General features: G+C 44.0%; 1 protein-coding gene and 1 long non-coding RNA gene across 9 annotated transcripts in view; one reads left to right on the top strand and one right to left on the bottom strand.

Moving 5' to 3' along the window:
• The window catches only part of LOC124147726, an 83,707-nt gene extending 67,969 nt beyond the window's left edge, over positions 1 to 15,738 (bottom strand). Inside the window, exons 1-2 of the long non-coding RNA XR_006862816.2 lie at positions 14,953 to 15,738; positions 11,877 to 11,989 (exon numbers count right to left, since the gene is read on the bottom strand). This is a non-coding gene — a long non-coding RNA (uncharacterized LOC124147726). The remainder of the gene's footprint in view (positions 1 to 11,876; positions 11,990 to 14,952) is intronic.
• The window catches only part of LOC124147724, a 227,360-nt gene that overhangs the window by 124,867 nt on the left and 86,730 nt on the right, over positions 1 to 15,763 (top strand). For all 8 annotated transcript variants that reach the window (XR_006862808.2, XR_007217981.1, XM_046518470.2 and 5 more), the window contains 2 exons: positions 1,578 to 2,369; positions 14,043 to 14,330. Coding sequence is in view for 6 of the 8 variants with exons in the window: in XM_046518470.2 (XP_046374426.2) it covers positions 1,578 to 2,369; positions 14,043 to 14,330 (1,080 nt within the window). In the remaining 2 variants the exon portion in view is untranslated. The remainder of the gene's footprint in view (positions 1 to 1,577; positions 2,370 to 14,042; positions 14,331 to 15,763) is intronic.

Below are 15,763 nucleotides of genomic sequence, written 5' to 3'. Positions count from 1 at the left end.
GTGTTAAAAACAGTCGATCAAGTGTTCATTGACAATTCAGATGCCTATTTATGTCTTTAAGCTTGCTCTTTGTAATACTTAAATGTTAAGATGTGGGACATACTGGCTAACAGAAGCTTATTGTCAGAACACACAGATTGGTCACATTATCTTTTGAAAATGACTAATAATTAAGGCTACAAATTGAGCAGCTTTCAGACCCTGTATATGTATAGGATTTATTATCCCCGCCCAATGAAGTTGGCGGGGGATATAGAAACGGGCTCTGTCCGTTCATCCGTCCGTTCGTCACGTTTCGTTTCCGGAGCATAACTCAGAAACCGTTCAATATTTTTTCAGGTCAATAAACTTTGCAGGTATGTCAGGTACATGCTGAACTGGTGTCTTTTGCTATTAAAATTTTAGGAATTTATATTTTTTTATTTTTCCATGGCAACAAGTTGAACATTTAGAAATTAATGAATTCTTCTTTTAAATGCCAAAATATTCAACTTGATACCCATTTAACCTGTTTAAGGAATCTTATAAGTCATAATAAAGTTTTTTTTTGTGCCTACATTTTGTGTTGGAGGTATCTCCCATAGTAGGGGAAACTGTGCATACCAAGTTGTCAGTATGTGCCTCAATAATGGTTGAGTGTAACATTCGTTTAATGACTTCATTATCAAATCCATCATCCCTACTTCTGCATTGATTATGAGAGAGATGATTGTGCAATAAGATGGCATACTTCTCTATGAAACTTTTAACAGTTTTCAGCACATGTTGATATGAAGACTTTTGTGCTGTAGAGTTTTTACATTCACATTTATAATATTGTCTTGTTTTGTTTGTTTTTTCACTGTATCATATCACATGGTATGACCATATTGTTAAAAAGCCACAACATAAAATGTGTGTGGCACTCGTGGCAGCCTACTTCCTCGCAGTAAGTGCCGGTAACATGACTTGTAATGTTTTTTCTTTCTCCCACCCTAATGAATTCAGTAGTAAATGTAGTAACTGGTTTTGTCAGTTTGTACTTCCATCATGTTTTTTGTTTTATTTTTTTCATGAACTTCATAGAAATTGTGTTTTGCGGCATTTTATTTTGTTTCTTCAGGATATTTTGCATTTTCATACAGTAGATGTTCCCTTGCTGCCTTTTACTCCTTAAGTTTTTTTGAATATTTTCAAATGTATGTGTTTGTGTGATCAAATGTCACTATAGTTGACATAATATACACTTCATTTGCTTGGCAGGAGACTTGGTCACGTTAGTGGCAAACTCTTCTTTATTTTACAATTTCCATGACAACAAGTTCCACCTCGGTTAAAAAAGGTTAGGGTTTGTATAGATTTAATTATGTCATAAATTCTGCAACAGAGGCGGGGGATATGGCCACGTCAGTGGCAAACTTTTGTTGAACCATGTCATGACGTTTATTTTAGTTATGAGACATTTAGTTATTTCATATGTCCTTGAATTTTATGAGGTTTCCTTTCAAGAATCTCTCCTGTTTTATTGCCTGTGACTATACTACCATGAAACAAATAGTGTTATCAATGATTTACCCGTTGTCTGTGTGCTGCTTCAGGTGTGGAAAGTAGGCCGAGCACCATAGAGGAGGTGGCCTCGTGTCCTGAAGAAAACAACAATGTCCAGGAGAAGTTGACTATTCGTGATGTAGAATCTGATGTGATGGACAATTTTGCTGGAGTTGTGGATACTGCTGGTGTGCCCAGTGGGTCAGACAGCATAGAGAGGGAGACATCCAGTGGCCACAGTGACAACACTGTGTCTGCCCACAGTGACAGTGCAATAACATACCAAGAGGATGATGATGGCACAGTGACGGTCCAGCAGGTGACTCAGGATGACCATCAGGATAGGGTAGTGACTGTCCGGTCCAAGATTTTCCGTACTCCCAGCAATGCCCAGGCTGAGGAGCGGGACACTGTTGTAGAGACGTTGTTCACATCGCCCGGTGGAACACAACTGCAAGAGCGTGATGTCATCAAGACCAAGAAGAGGCTGACATCTCGAGGTTCCAACTACTTCCAACGCAGTGTGCAAGTCACAAGACGGGTTCGGGACACAGCAGGTGGGGAGGTCGTGGAGCAGGATAACTGTGTGGAGTCCGACAGCAAGTCAGTGTCCAAGGGGCAGTCGTGGGGAGACAGAGTCATCACCAAGGTCACCCTAGACAAGCCGAATCAACAGCAGCCCATGATACAAGAGGCAGCAGATGCACCTAAGAAATCCCATGCTACCCTGGTGCTGAGCAAGCTGAATGTGTCCAAGGCCAGCAGCGGGTATGGGAGTGTGTCCGGGTCAGAGGAGGATGACCGTGAGGAGATCATAGACATCCATCAGACAAGACCAAAAGGTGAGATATCAATGATGTAGGGGTCAGTTAGGTGAGATATCAAGGATGTAGGGGTCAGTTAGGTGAGACATCTAGACTGTAGGGGTCAGTTAGGTGAGACATCTAGACTGTAGGGGTCAGTTAGGTGAGATATCCAGACTGTAGGGGACAGCAGGGTGAGATAGCCAGACTGTAGGGGACAGCAAGGTGAGATATCCAGACTGTAGGGGACAGCAAGGTGAGATATCAAGGCTGTAGAGGACAGCAAGGTGAGATAGCCAGACTGTAGAGGACAGCAGGGTGAGATATCCAGGCTGTAGGGGACAGCAGGGTGAGATAGCCAGGCTGTAGAGGACAGCAAGGTGAGATATCCAGGCTGTAGTGGACAGCAAGGTGAGATATCCAGACTGTAGAGGACAGCAAGGTGAGATAGCCAGACTGTAGAGGACAGCAAGGTGAGATATCCAGGCTGTAGGGGACAGCAAGGTGAGATATCCAGACTGTAGAGGACAGCAAGGTGAGATAGCCAGACTGTAGAGGACAGCAAGGTGAGATAGCCAGACTGTAGAGGACAGCAAGGTGAGATAGCCAGACTGTAGAGGACAGCAAGGTGAGATAGCCAGACTGTAGAGGACAGCAAGGTGAGATAGCCAGACTGTAGGGGACAGCAAGGTGAGATATCCAGGCTATAGGGTACAGCAAGGTGAGATATCCAGACTGTAGAGGACAGCAAGGTGAGATAGCCAGACTGTAGAGGACAGCAAGGTGAGATATCCAGACTGTAGAGGACAGCAAGGTGAGATATCAAGACTGTAGAGGACAGCAAGGTGAGATAGCCAGGCTGTAGGGGACAGCAAGGTGAGATATCCAGGCTGTAGGGGACAGCAAGGGGAGATATCCAGACTGTAGAGGACAGCAAGGTGAGATAGCAAGGCTGTAGAGGACAGCAAGGTGAGATATCCAGACTGTAGGGGACAGCAAGGTGAGATATCCAGGCTGTAGGGGACAGCAAGGTGAGATATCCAGACTGTAGAGGACAGCAAGGTGAGATAGCCAGACTGTAGAGGACAGCAAGGTGAGATATCCAGACTGTAGGGGACAGCAAGGTGAGATATCCAGACTGTAGAGGACAGCAAGGTGAGATATCCAGACTGTAGAGGACAGCAAGGTGAGATATCCAGACTGTAGGGGACAGCAAGGTGAGATAGCCAGACTGTAGAGGACAGCAAGGTGAGATAGCCAGACTGTAGGGGACAGCAAGGTGAGATATCCAGGCTGTAGAGGACAGCAAGGTGAGCTGTAATGTCTATAACATATGAACAGTCTACTCACTTCAGGACATTCTTTCCAATAGGATTAGTTTACTCTCATCCCTAGTTCCAAACACCTTCCTTGAATATTTCAATGCAGGTCTATGTGTATTGTGTTGACAGGCATCCATGACTACATCTCCCGTATAGTGTCATGTGGTCTCCGCTCCGCTGCCCCTGCGGAGGAGGGAGGAGGAGGGTGCACTAGACGTATAGTGGTTAGAAAGAAACATGTTTACCCTGGCTGGAGAGTTTGTACGCATGTTTCTGTGTTCCCACACCCTATGTAGCTGTGTTGTGTGCTGTTACACATTAATGTTGTGCACTGTTTGATGTGTGGACTTACGCTGTCACAAGATGTTGTGTTTCAATCCTGCATGTTGGCAGTATGGCACATGGACACCACATGTTCCTCAGCAACTACACTTACAAAAGATGACTGATAAGATCTGAGCCTCACATTTTGTTTTCCTGGGACAAGTCATAAAAAATGAGCAGGGGTCAGTGACCTTTGGAGTAGAGACAAACTTGAGGAAAGTGCAGTGAAAGCCATCCATGAAGATATGAGTACAACACTAGGGAAGGATGAGTACAACACTAAGGAAGGATGAGTACAACACTAGGGAAGGATGAGTACAACACTAGGGAAGGATGAGTACAACACTAGGGAAGGATGAGTACAACACTAGGGAAGGTTGAGTACAACACTAGGGAAGATCCAACACTAGGGAAGGATGAGTACAACACCAGGGAAGGATGAGTACAACACGAGGGAAGGATGAGTACAACACTAGGAAAGGTTGAGTACAACACTAGGGAAGGATGAGTACAACACTAGGAAAGGATGAGTACAACACTAGGGAAGGGTGAGTACAACACGAGGGAAGGATGAGTACAACACTAGGGAAGATCCAACACTAGGGAAGGATGAGTACAACACTAAGGAAGAATGGGTACAACACTAGGGAAGGATGAGTACAACACTAAGGAAGGATGAGTACAACACTAGGGAAGGATGAGTACAACACTAGGGAAGGATGAGTACAACACTAGGGAAGGATGAGTACAACACTAGGGAAGGTTGAGTACAACACTAGGGAAGATCCAACACTAGGGAAGGATGAGTACAACACCAGGGAAGGATGAGTACAACACGAGGGAAGGATGAGTACAACACTAGGAAAGGTTGAGTACAACACTAGGGAAGGATGAGTACAACACTAGGAAAGGATGAGTACAACACTAGGGAAGGGTGAGTACAACACGAGGGAAGGATGAGTACAACACTAGGGAAGATCCAACACTAGGGAAGGATGAGTACAACACTAGGAAAGGATGAGTACAACACTAGGGAAGGGTGAGTACAACACGAGGGAAGGATGAGTACAACACTAGGGAAGGGTGAGTACAACACGAGGGAAGGATGAGTACAACACTAGGAAAGGATGAGTACAACACTAGGGAAGGGTGAGTACAACACGAGGGAAGGATGAGTACAACACTAGGGAAGATCCAACACTAGGGAAGGATGAGTACAACACTAGGAAAGGTTGAGTACAACACTAGGTAAGGATGAGTACAACACCAGGGAAGGATGCCCCTTCCTTCCTGTGCCACTGTAAAGTGGGGTACAGCAGAGTTTAAGAGAACCTTGGAGACGAACCCCAGGTTTGGAAGGCCTGTGATATTAGCAACACCAGAAATGATCCAGACAATCAATGATATGGTGATGGTCGACCGGCGAATGACTGAGTGTCATATTGCTAGTTCAGGAGGCATTTCCCAGTACATTCCATTATCACAGAAACTTTGGCAATGAAGAAAGTATCAGCGAGTTGGGTTTCAAAGTTTCTGACATCTGATGAAAACAATGCACCAGACACAACATGTCTAATGATAACCTAGCTCTGTTTGAAGCTGATCCAGAAATGTTCTTGTAGCAAATTCGGATCATGAATGAAACCGGGGTTGACCACTTCCAGTCCAAACAACAATCAAATCAGTGAGAACATTTGACATCAAATATAATCATATCTAATAGTTGTGAGGGAAACCCTAACCCTCGCCAGGGGCGCCACTGCGCATGCACAAGGTGGGAATCACCTCACTTCTTTCCTGTGTGTCCAGATGACAACAAGGACAATTTTTGTTGCATACATCTGTACACGTGATTGCTGTTCCACACTTACAAGCCACACTAGATCATCACTAAAGACGAGGAGTGAGCAGTTCTAAAAGCAGAGAACAAGGGGGTATAAGGAGTCAGAAGTCTCTAGCAAGTAATAAGTTAGAAAAGTGTTGTTGGATGAGGACTTCATCCCCAAAACAGACACCCGTCTGTTCAGCTTATGGGCAACATCAAATCACTGGTGACCCTCATCCTACGTGCATATTGTGCAAAAGGGAACCAATGTACCTTTCGGGTTTTAACGTAACCAGTCACGTACATCCGGAAGCTCAATGACCCTGATTATAAGAACTCTAGAGCGTCAGCAAAATATTCATCTGCTTTATGTAAGAAAGTGATTAAGTCCGTTGTGACTACTAAAGATAATCACGTGGGTAACAAGCGAGTGTCACGCGAGGACGCCGTCTCGCCTTATGAGGAGAAGAGATCTCGTTGCTCATCCCACTCTCCCAATATAGTTAAGGAGCCGATGTACCTTTCAGACTTTAATGTAGCCTGTCAAGTGCATCCAGAAGCGACTGGTAAGGTGGATCATCTAGGCTTGGAAGAAGCAACTGATCTCCACTCTATGTCACGCTCCCCCTTTAACTTAAATGAGTTCGGAGAAAATAACCAATTCAATGTCTGTAATGATTGATAAACGTATGCAAACAATGTCTCAGGAAATCTCATATCTAAAAAGAATCCGTCGCACAACCCCGGCATGGCCAAACAGGGCTTGATCACAAGATTCAAAAGAGATCTAAGGGTGAATATGACAGGGCATCCTCATACAGCAGACACGCACAAAGTCACGCTGTATCAGATTATTATGAGGACAGCAGGAGATCGATAATCTCATAGATTTCCTCCCTAACACGCACATACCCTAACATAGGGTAGATCGTGAATCACAGGCATCGCATCGCAGTATGCACAGAAATACACACCAGTCACCTTCTAGCCACTATGATAGACGAACTGACATCAAAACTCGCGCAAATCAGCATGGAATTCCTAAGCGTGCGCCATCCCATATTGTCACACAGTCCAGTCATACGGGCGGAGAAAGCGAGGGAGATGTTACGTCACAATTATACAGTTACAGAACTTGTGATTCCTGCACTGCTAGCCATAGATCAGACAACCAGGATTACTCTACCTTCAGCAATATGACCCACCCCCAGCGCAGCCTGAGCAAGGGGTGCGGATCTATCACTAACACTGGTTATTCATGCAATGGGGACTCTACTACGGAGGATAATTATAAACCAAATAATTATTCCATTAAAGATATCATTGCAGAACTTTATAATCTAATGCCGGCCTTAAAACCAGATAACAAGGACAAATGCCTGCTAAATCCTTGTTAGACCGTGCTGGGTATGAAGAACCTGTCAGAAAGACTGAAGAATTCCATACCCTCCCCTGTCCGTCATATATTGATGACGTCATCAAGAAAATTGAAGCATCATTGAACGCTTCACCGGCGCATAATGTCAGACTTGGTTTGCCTGCTATTAATAAAATGTTTACACACGATGTCCCCTTCGCACAACAGCTGAGTATTGATGAAGATTTCTATGATCTGGTTATGAAACCCAACACCAGAATTCACGTTGACATGGCCAAAATCAGGGACTAAATCGATAAACAGATGATTAATATCAGTTCATATATTAACTGGATTGCAGCTGGAGTTCGCCACGTCATACCCCGAATAATCAGAGCGAAGGTCTTCTCTTAGACACCCCAACGGAGATGACACTATAGCAGACCGGGTTTATTCACAGCTCACTAGACCATATGCTGAAGATGCAGGAAGATCTTCAATCAGCACAGTTCCTGCTCATGCAAAGAAATCATCCACTGCAGCAAGTTCATCATAGGATCCCAGAGCCATTAAGAAGATCCATGCTATCACAGCCTATTACAGCGCCGCAGATATTCAACGGCAGACTGAAGTTAGTGAAGGAAGCCAATGCATCATCAACTAGTCAGAAGTTTCAAGTATCCCTGATCTCATTGGCATCCAAGATACAGAGACGGCCTGCAGATCTTCAGCATCAACAACAGAATCCTAGATCTTGTCATGTGAATTCTGGTCGGGATTCTTTTCGAGCCTCTACATGGAAGGACAGAACGTCTCACCTCATGTATAGGAACTCCAAAGATGATCATCCACTTCGCAGAGAGGACGAAGCAGAGGCAGAGGCAGTCTCCGAGGGGAATACCGCCGGAAATGACTCAACCAGAACGGATTCCTTCAGATCCTACCAACATTGCCTGCCCAGTGGACAACGATTTAGAACTACAGAAGATCAACGATACAACCACATTGAATCCAGTCGAACTAACCGGTCTAACAGACATCGACCCAAGACTACCCAAGTTCAGCATTTATCCTATTCCCGGACCAGTCGGAGGTCGTCTTATGCAGTACTCAGACAACTGGAAAATCATCACAGACGACTCATGGCTACTCGAAGTAGTTAGAAGAGGCTGCAAACTTCACTTCTTAAAACGACCAAGACTAGTCATCCATCCTACTGGACCCCATTCCATCTATCAGGACAAAAGTTAATTGCAGCAGAAGTGGCTGAAGAATTCTTCAGAGATGCGATTAATCATAGATCTAAAAGTCCTGAACAAAGATTATCTGGAAAACCTCCCAGTTTTCAGATGGAATCTATCAAGAAGTTGAAGAATGCCTTAAGACATCCATCCATGTCATCGTAGTTATCTGCGCTTCGCAGTCAACGGTCAGAGATACCAGTTCAGTGTACTTCCATTTGGCATATCCATCGCCCCATGGTTATTCACCAGGATTACCAATCCCATTCGCCCATATAAAGCTCATAAGGCTATATGGATATATAGACGATTTCCTATCGGCCAATCAGGACAAATCACAAATCAGATTAAATACAGTGTGCCTTATTCAACTACTAACAAACTTAGGTTTCCTGGTTCACCATAAAAAATCAGAATTAGTACCCACACAGGACATCACTTACATAGGCGCAAGATTTCTACTCAACAAGGGCATAGTAGTACCTCCAGAGGACAGATATGCAAGAGTAGAGCACATGATAACAAGCGCACTCGATCAGCCCATCAAATCGTGATGCTGGTGGAGGTCTTGCCTTGGCATGCTCACATCTATCCAAGATCTAACCTACAGAGGCAGACTACAATTACGGCCCCTGCAGAATTGGATGAATACCACCAAAGACCTAGAGCTGGAAGCCTAAATCCAACCTCCACAAGTTCGAATCTCAGAACTTCATTGGTGGCTGACTCGTCAAAATGTCATGCCAGGTATTCCACTCAAATATCCCAGCCCCCTACATCAACTCTACACAGATGCATCAGGAGAGGGTTGGGGTGCCCATTTCGATGATGTTACCATACAGGGAAAATGGTCCTCCAAAGAAAAGGAGTTACACATCAATTGTCTAGAAATGAGAGCGGTATATCTAGCCCTAGAAGCATGGCACGATCGTCTGCACCACTCGTCAGTAAACCCACGGAATGGTCACTACATCCCGAAATATTCAAACAGATAACCTGCCTATGGGATACTCCAAACCTAGATCTATTCGCCACATGTCTCAACAACCAGTCTATGTCAGCCCTGTACCAGACCCGCAAGCTCTCCAGGTCGATGCTCTCTCTATGGAATGGGAGGGAATGTTTGGGTACGCATTCCCCCCATGGGCTTTTCTAGACAGAGTACTGAAGAAAATAGAGGAGACAGACTGTGTCATAATTCTCATAGCCCTGGCATGGCCAAACAGGGCTTGGTTTCCAAGGTTACTACACCTCCTAGTGGAAGAACCTTTGAAACTCCAAGTATGTCATGACTTACTGAGACAACCGAAAACGGACATATTTTACAGTCGCCTCGACAATCTCAACCTTCACACTTGGAAGTTATCTTGAATAAGATGCAAGCTGCCGGTTAGTCTAAATCAGCTGCACGAAGTGGAAAGCTCATGGATACCAGCATCGTCTGCCCTATACAATAACAGATGGGAAAAGTTTGTCGAGTGGAGAATGAGAAAGCATTTACACGTGGAGATAACGATACCTATTGTGGCTGAATTCTTGCTCTATCTCAGAAACGACAAGAAATTATGACATGGCACTATCGAAGGCTATAGATCCGCCCTGGCATCGGTATTACAACACGATGGCCTATCTATAGGTACCCACCAAGTACTGAATCGATTCATGAAGTCCTTTGCACTGGAAGACATTAAAGAACCAGGTATATTTCCAAAATAGGACCTATCTATAGTATTGTTAGCATTAATGAAAGCACCATATGAACCCATGAGTAGTGCGACATTAGTATTAGTCTCCAGGAAGACTGCATTTCTCCAAGCCATGGCCCCTGCGGCTCGTGTATCAGAATTGCACGCTATTGACATTTCCACTGTAACTCATACCCAAGAATGGAAATCAGTGTCGTTCAGATCACTTTCAGAATTTATTGCCAAAAACCAGTCGTCAACCTTCGGCCCACTCGGACACAGGCAATACACAATACCAGCCTAAGTAAAAGTGTGGACTATCCGGACAGATTACTTTGTCCCATAAGAGCCTTGAGATACTTCATTACAGCAACTCAACCCCACAGAAAGCAGAGAAAATGCCTTTTTATCTCTTGCAAACCTTCGTCAGAAAAGGACATAACCAAGGGTACTGTAGCGGGATGGCTCAGATCGGTTATCGCAGATAGCTATAAACTGGCACAAGTCTCCAGGCCAACTTGGGGACACTGCAGGCCTCACGAGATCAGAGCCCTTGCAACAAGTCTAGCCACATGGAATACAGTATCCATTGAACAAGTCGTAGCTAGCTGCCAGTGGTAGTCCCATAACACGTTCTCAAACTTTTACTTACGAGACATACAGACCGATCTGGATGGACTATACACACTGGGACCCTTGGTGGCAGCCCAGGTGATAGTCTCCAAGTAACCTTGTTCCCCCCTCTTCCAGAAAGGGGAAAAAGAGGTGTGTGGGGTGTGGGGTGTGGGGTGTGTGTGTGAGGATTTCAGAATACCTCATGAACTCAGGGTAAGTTGACATTTTTACTTAGTTTGCTATTGGATTAGTAAACAAGGCAAGTGCCAACACTGAAATCAGAGATTGAAGGATTAAGTGATATACGGTTTCTACATGATAATCTAGGATGTATGACGTACTACCACCGGAAGTGACGTCATGGGAGACATCGCACCGGACTAACGTAAAAAAACCCGTTAAAAATCACTATCCAAAAGGGCATAACGGAAAACCATGTCATAAGTGGTAAGAGATCATAGAAGACATATACCACAACGTGGGCATGGAATGACAACCGGAAGTGACGTCACAGATGACGTCATCACCGGAAGTGACGTCATAATATGTCTAAGCATCACAGTGGTGGATATATACCCATTATTTGACGTTTGACATTTCTCTATGTCTAGCCTTGTAAGTAGACTTATAGACATATTCCGTTTGAGCCCCTTTTGGCATACAATCCTTGGGTTACCACTTCACAAAGCCAAATATCTAAGGGATGCTAGATACCAGAACCCACCGGTCCCTCTGGTGTATACTGGCAATGATGTAATAGAGGTAGGGTATTCACAAGAGTTATCAAACAATAGTTATCATTGTGAATAATTCTAAGAATACTACCTCTATTACATCAGCAATTAATCCCTCCCACCTCCCCCAAAATCTGCATCTAGTTGATGAGAGTAATGGGTTGAAAGAAGTGAGGTGATTCCCGCCTTGCGCATGCGCAGTGGCGCCCCTGGCGAGGGATAGTGTTTCCCTCACAACTATTAGATATGTTGGCAGTGAAGAGGACGTCAGTTGAAAATGTATAAAAATTTGTAGTGTGGTTCTCAGCATAAACAGGAATTTATGGCAATGATGTAATAGAGGTAATATTCATAGAATTAGTTACAATGATAACTATTGTTTGATATCTTCATTGCCATGGCTACAAGCCACAAGTGTGACTTTAAACACCTTCAACACCCACCTTGTTCTTCTGGTCTGGCTTCATCAGACTTCCATCTGTTTCCAAACATGAAAAAAGCTCTACCTGGGACACATTTCAACTTGCATGATGACGTCATCGCAGCTGTGGAGAACCTTTTGAACAGGAAAAGGACTTGTTTGAAACTGGGATTAAAATCCCTCCAACATAGCTGGCAAACTGAATAAATGTGGAAGGGGAATATTTTGTAAAGTCAATCATTATCATGTCTTAAGATCAAACTTTCAATGTGAGGCTCAGAACTTATCAATTAAATCTGTGCCTTCATATGTACATACACACAGGACAAGGGCCAGTTGACGACAAAGGTGTTCCTGCAGCTGTGATAAGTGTTCCCTGGAAATATAGGTACACACAGGGCCAGTAGATGACATAGGTGTTCCCGCAGCTGTGATAAGTGTTCCCTGGAAATATAGGTACACACAGGGCCATTAGATGACATAGGTGTTCCTGCAGCTGTGACAGGTGTTCCCTGGAAATACAGGTATACACAGGGCCAGTAGATGACATGGGTGTTCCCGCAGCTGTGATAAGTGTTCCCTGGAAATATAGGTACACACAGGGCCAGTAGATGACATAGGTGTTCCCGCAGCTGTGATAAGTGTTCCCTGGAAATATAGGTACACACAGGGCCAGTAGATGACATAGGTGTTCCCGCAGCTGTGATAAGTGTTCCCTGGAAATACAGGTACACACAGGGCCATTAGATGACATAGGTGTTCCTGCAGCTGTGACAGGTGTTCCCTGGAAATACAGGTATACACAGGGCCAGTAGATGACATGGGTGTTCCCGCAGCTGTGATAAGTGTTCCCTGGAAATATAGGTACACACAGGGCCAGTAGATGACATAGGTGTTCCCGCAGCTGTGATAAGTGTTCCCTGGAAATATAGGTACACACAGGGCCAGTAGATGACATAGGTGTTCCCGCAGCTGTGATAAGTGTTCCCTGGAAATACAGGTACACACAGGGCCATTAGATGACATAGGTGTTCCTGCAGCTGTGACAGGTGTTCCCTGGAAATACAGGTATACACAGGGCCAGTAGATGACATGGGTGTTCCTGCAGCTGTGACAGGTGTTCCCTGGAAATACAGGTACACACAGGGCCATTAGATGACATAGGTGTTCCTGCAGCTGTGATAAGTGTTCCCTGGAAATAGAGGTACACACAGGGCCAGTAGATGACATAGGTGTTCCCGCAGCTGTGATAAGTGTTCCCTGGGAATCCAGGTACACACAGGGCCATTAGATGACATGGGTGTTCCCGCAGCAGTGACAGGTGTTCCCTGGAAATACAGGTACACACAGGGCCATTAGATGACATAGGTGTTCCCGCAGCTGTGATGAGTGTTCCCTGGGAATCCAGGTACACACAGGGCCATTAGATGACATGGGTGTTCCTGCAGGTGTGATAAGTTTTCACAAGGGATGAAGTGATGAAGTCATGTTTTAGAACTGGACAGACATCTGAGAGTATTTGTGTTTATGTAAGTGACTGTGTCATGTATTTCTGTCTGATATAAGCTATGGGTGATGGTTATTCCTACAAACAAATGATATACTGAAATTTATGTAGATTTGGGATTACAAACTTGCTGAATATCATATTCAGCAAACTGGTACAAGACTGGTTAGATGATTTCCTTTACTTTCCTAACTCTCACAAGTTATGAGTTAAATGTTTTGCAACTGTAGGCATGATCAGTGAGGTGTGAAGTGGAGCAGTGTCTGAATGTGGCACTGCTGCATGGACAAGGCCACAGCAGGCTTACACGGTGTTCTGTAGTATTGACTGTATTCAGTAATCGTTAATCTTTGGAGTGTTTGTTTTGAAATTAATCTTTTTTATTTATATTATCCATAGAATGTTCACCTTACTAACAATTCAAAGTCCCATATGGTCATTTTTTGTGGGTGTTGTGTTCTTTAATCACACTGAAAAATGGGTTACACTCCTGATACGGTTTCAAAAGGCCATTTCTTATGCCGCCGCCTTGATGTGGTTTGAATGTTGTTGAAAGCTGCATAAGTCCCTATCATTGTGACCAAGGATTACATTACACGCTAGCAAAACTATTTGGGAAACTATTGTGAGCTTGAGTTGTTGTACACATGAGGTAGCTAATGGAGCCTGTGTGTCATGCAGGTTGTCCGGAGATCACCGTCCCCGTGAAGGACGTGGATGTGAGGGAGGGGGATGACGTGGTGCTGGAGTGTGCTGCCACAGCCGACCCTGCACCCGCGGTCACCTGGTATCTGGGGTATCAGCAGATAGATGCAGATGATAATCGGTATCATACACACTTTGTTGAAGCCAGTGGCAAGGCCACCCTCACCATCTGCTGTGCCGAAAACATGGACAGTGGTCAGTTTCGCTGTGTGTTCACCAATCAGTATGGAGAGGCAGAGACCAAGAACTCAGTTACAGTCAAGAGTGAGTTTGTCTTGCCAAGAACACAATAACATAATCTTAGATATTGTTGCCTGTGTCAGTTAATGTAGATTCTACCATGACATTGATGAATGCTTGATTCTGATTGGTTAAAAAGAGGTTTCCTTTTTGCTACGGAAACACCTTTCAAATATATTAAGCCTTTTCACAAAAAACGTGTGTATGAATATATAAATAGCCTACAAAGCTGAGCGATCACCCCCACATGAACTGTAAAACGTATCTATATTTCCTCTATTGCACGCTGGGTCTCTAATACCAGCCAGGTTTCTAATACACGCCGAGTCAAGGACTCTCGCAAAATTAATAGACGGCATAGCGCCAAATGGAGGAAATATGGTAGTTTGATATCAGATGTTTTGGGCGTTGGCTAGGCCGCAACCCTGACTGCTTAGATGATGACATTAAAAGATTTAACGAAGGCATATCTTTTGCATACAGATGAAATGTTTATGAAACTGTTAGGGAAATCTTCTATGGTGACCAGAATTGGAACAGTTTTAAGCTATTTCCTCATTTGAAACAACCAACAATGAAAGTAAAATAGAACATTATAAAAATTGTTTGAAAAAACTTTATTCATGACAACATGTTGTTTACAAACCTTTTTGTGATCAATATTCGTCGCTATCTCCGTCAACCACCATCGTAAGGATTTCGCAGAAGAGAATTTGAAAGTCCATCACTCAACTTGTCCATTCGAAAAGCCACGACAACAATGTCCCGACATCATTGAAGTCAAACTTGATGAAATTCATTTCAGAACACGCACAATTAAGAAAATCGTACACTCTGGCTTAGAATCCATGAAATCTTGAAATTGGAGGTCACACCATGCAGATACTGAGATAGGCCCAACCTGGTGTAAAAATGTCCGGCTCGTCTGCAGGCTAAAAAACGGCTGTTCAGTCATACTCAGTTCCATTGGTAGTCATCAGCAGGCTTGATCATTCCCGGTAAATCTACAGGTTAATGTTGAACCACATCATAGATCGGGGTTGTCATCTTGCTTAATTTAACCAGCAACGGAGAATGTTAACACAAGATTGTCAGCCATTGACAGCTGCGAGGTGTGAGTAACCGTGAAGTAGGTCAAGTTCTGCCACATCCAAGTTCGGGGTGGAGAGGCATTTATTTTGATGTTATTATTGTTTACTGGGGGTAATTGCTAACTAACTAATAACACTTACACATGTTAAATGTATTATAGAATGTTAATTCAAAAAGTTTGTTGTAGAAATATATTCGTCTAGCATTATAAAACCTTTTTCTACATCCTGTCACCCCTACAATAGAAATGATGGCATGTTCGATTTCCAAGAAATGACCTCTCTCGCAAAATTCCAAGAATTGACAGTCAGTCCACAGTGTACAACCGTGTACATCAAGTTGGTAGAGATTAAAACATCTGTCTT

The sequence above is a fragment of the Haliotis rufescens genome, unplaced genomic scaffold, assembly GCF_023055435.1.
Source record: "Haliotis rufescens isolate VD_foot unplaced genomic scaffold, xgHalRufe1.0.p SCAF_36, whole genome shotgun sequence".
Lineage (NCBI taxonomy): Eukaryota > Metazoa > Mollusca > Gastropoda > Lepetellida > Haliotidae > Haliotis > Haliotis rufescens.
The sequence above is the reverse complement of the archived record's forward strand: the minus strand, read 5'-3'. Positions and strand labels throughout refer to the sequence as shown.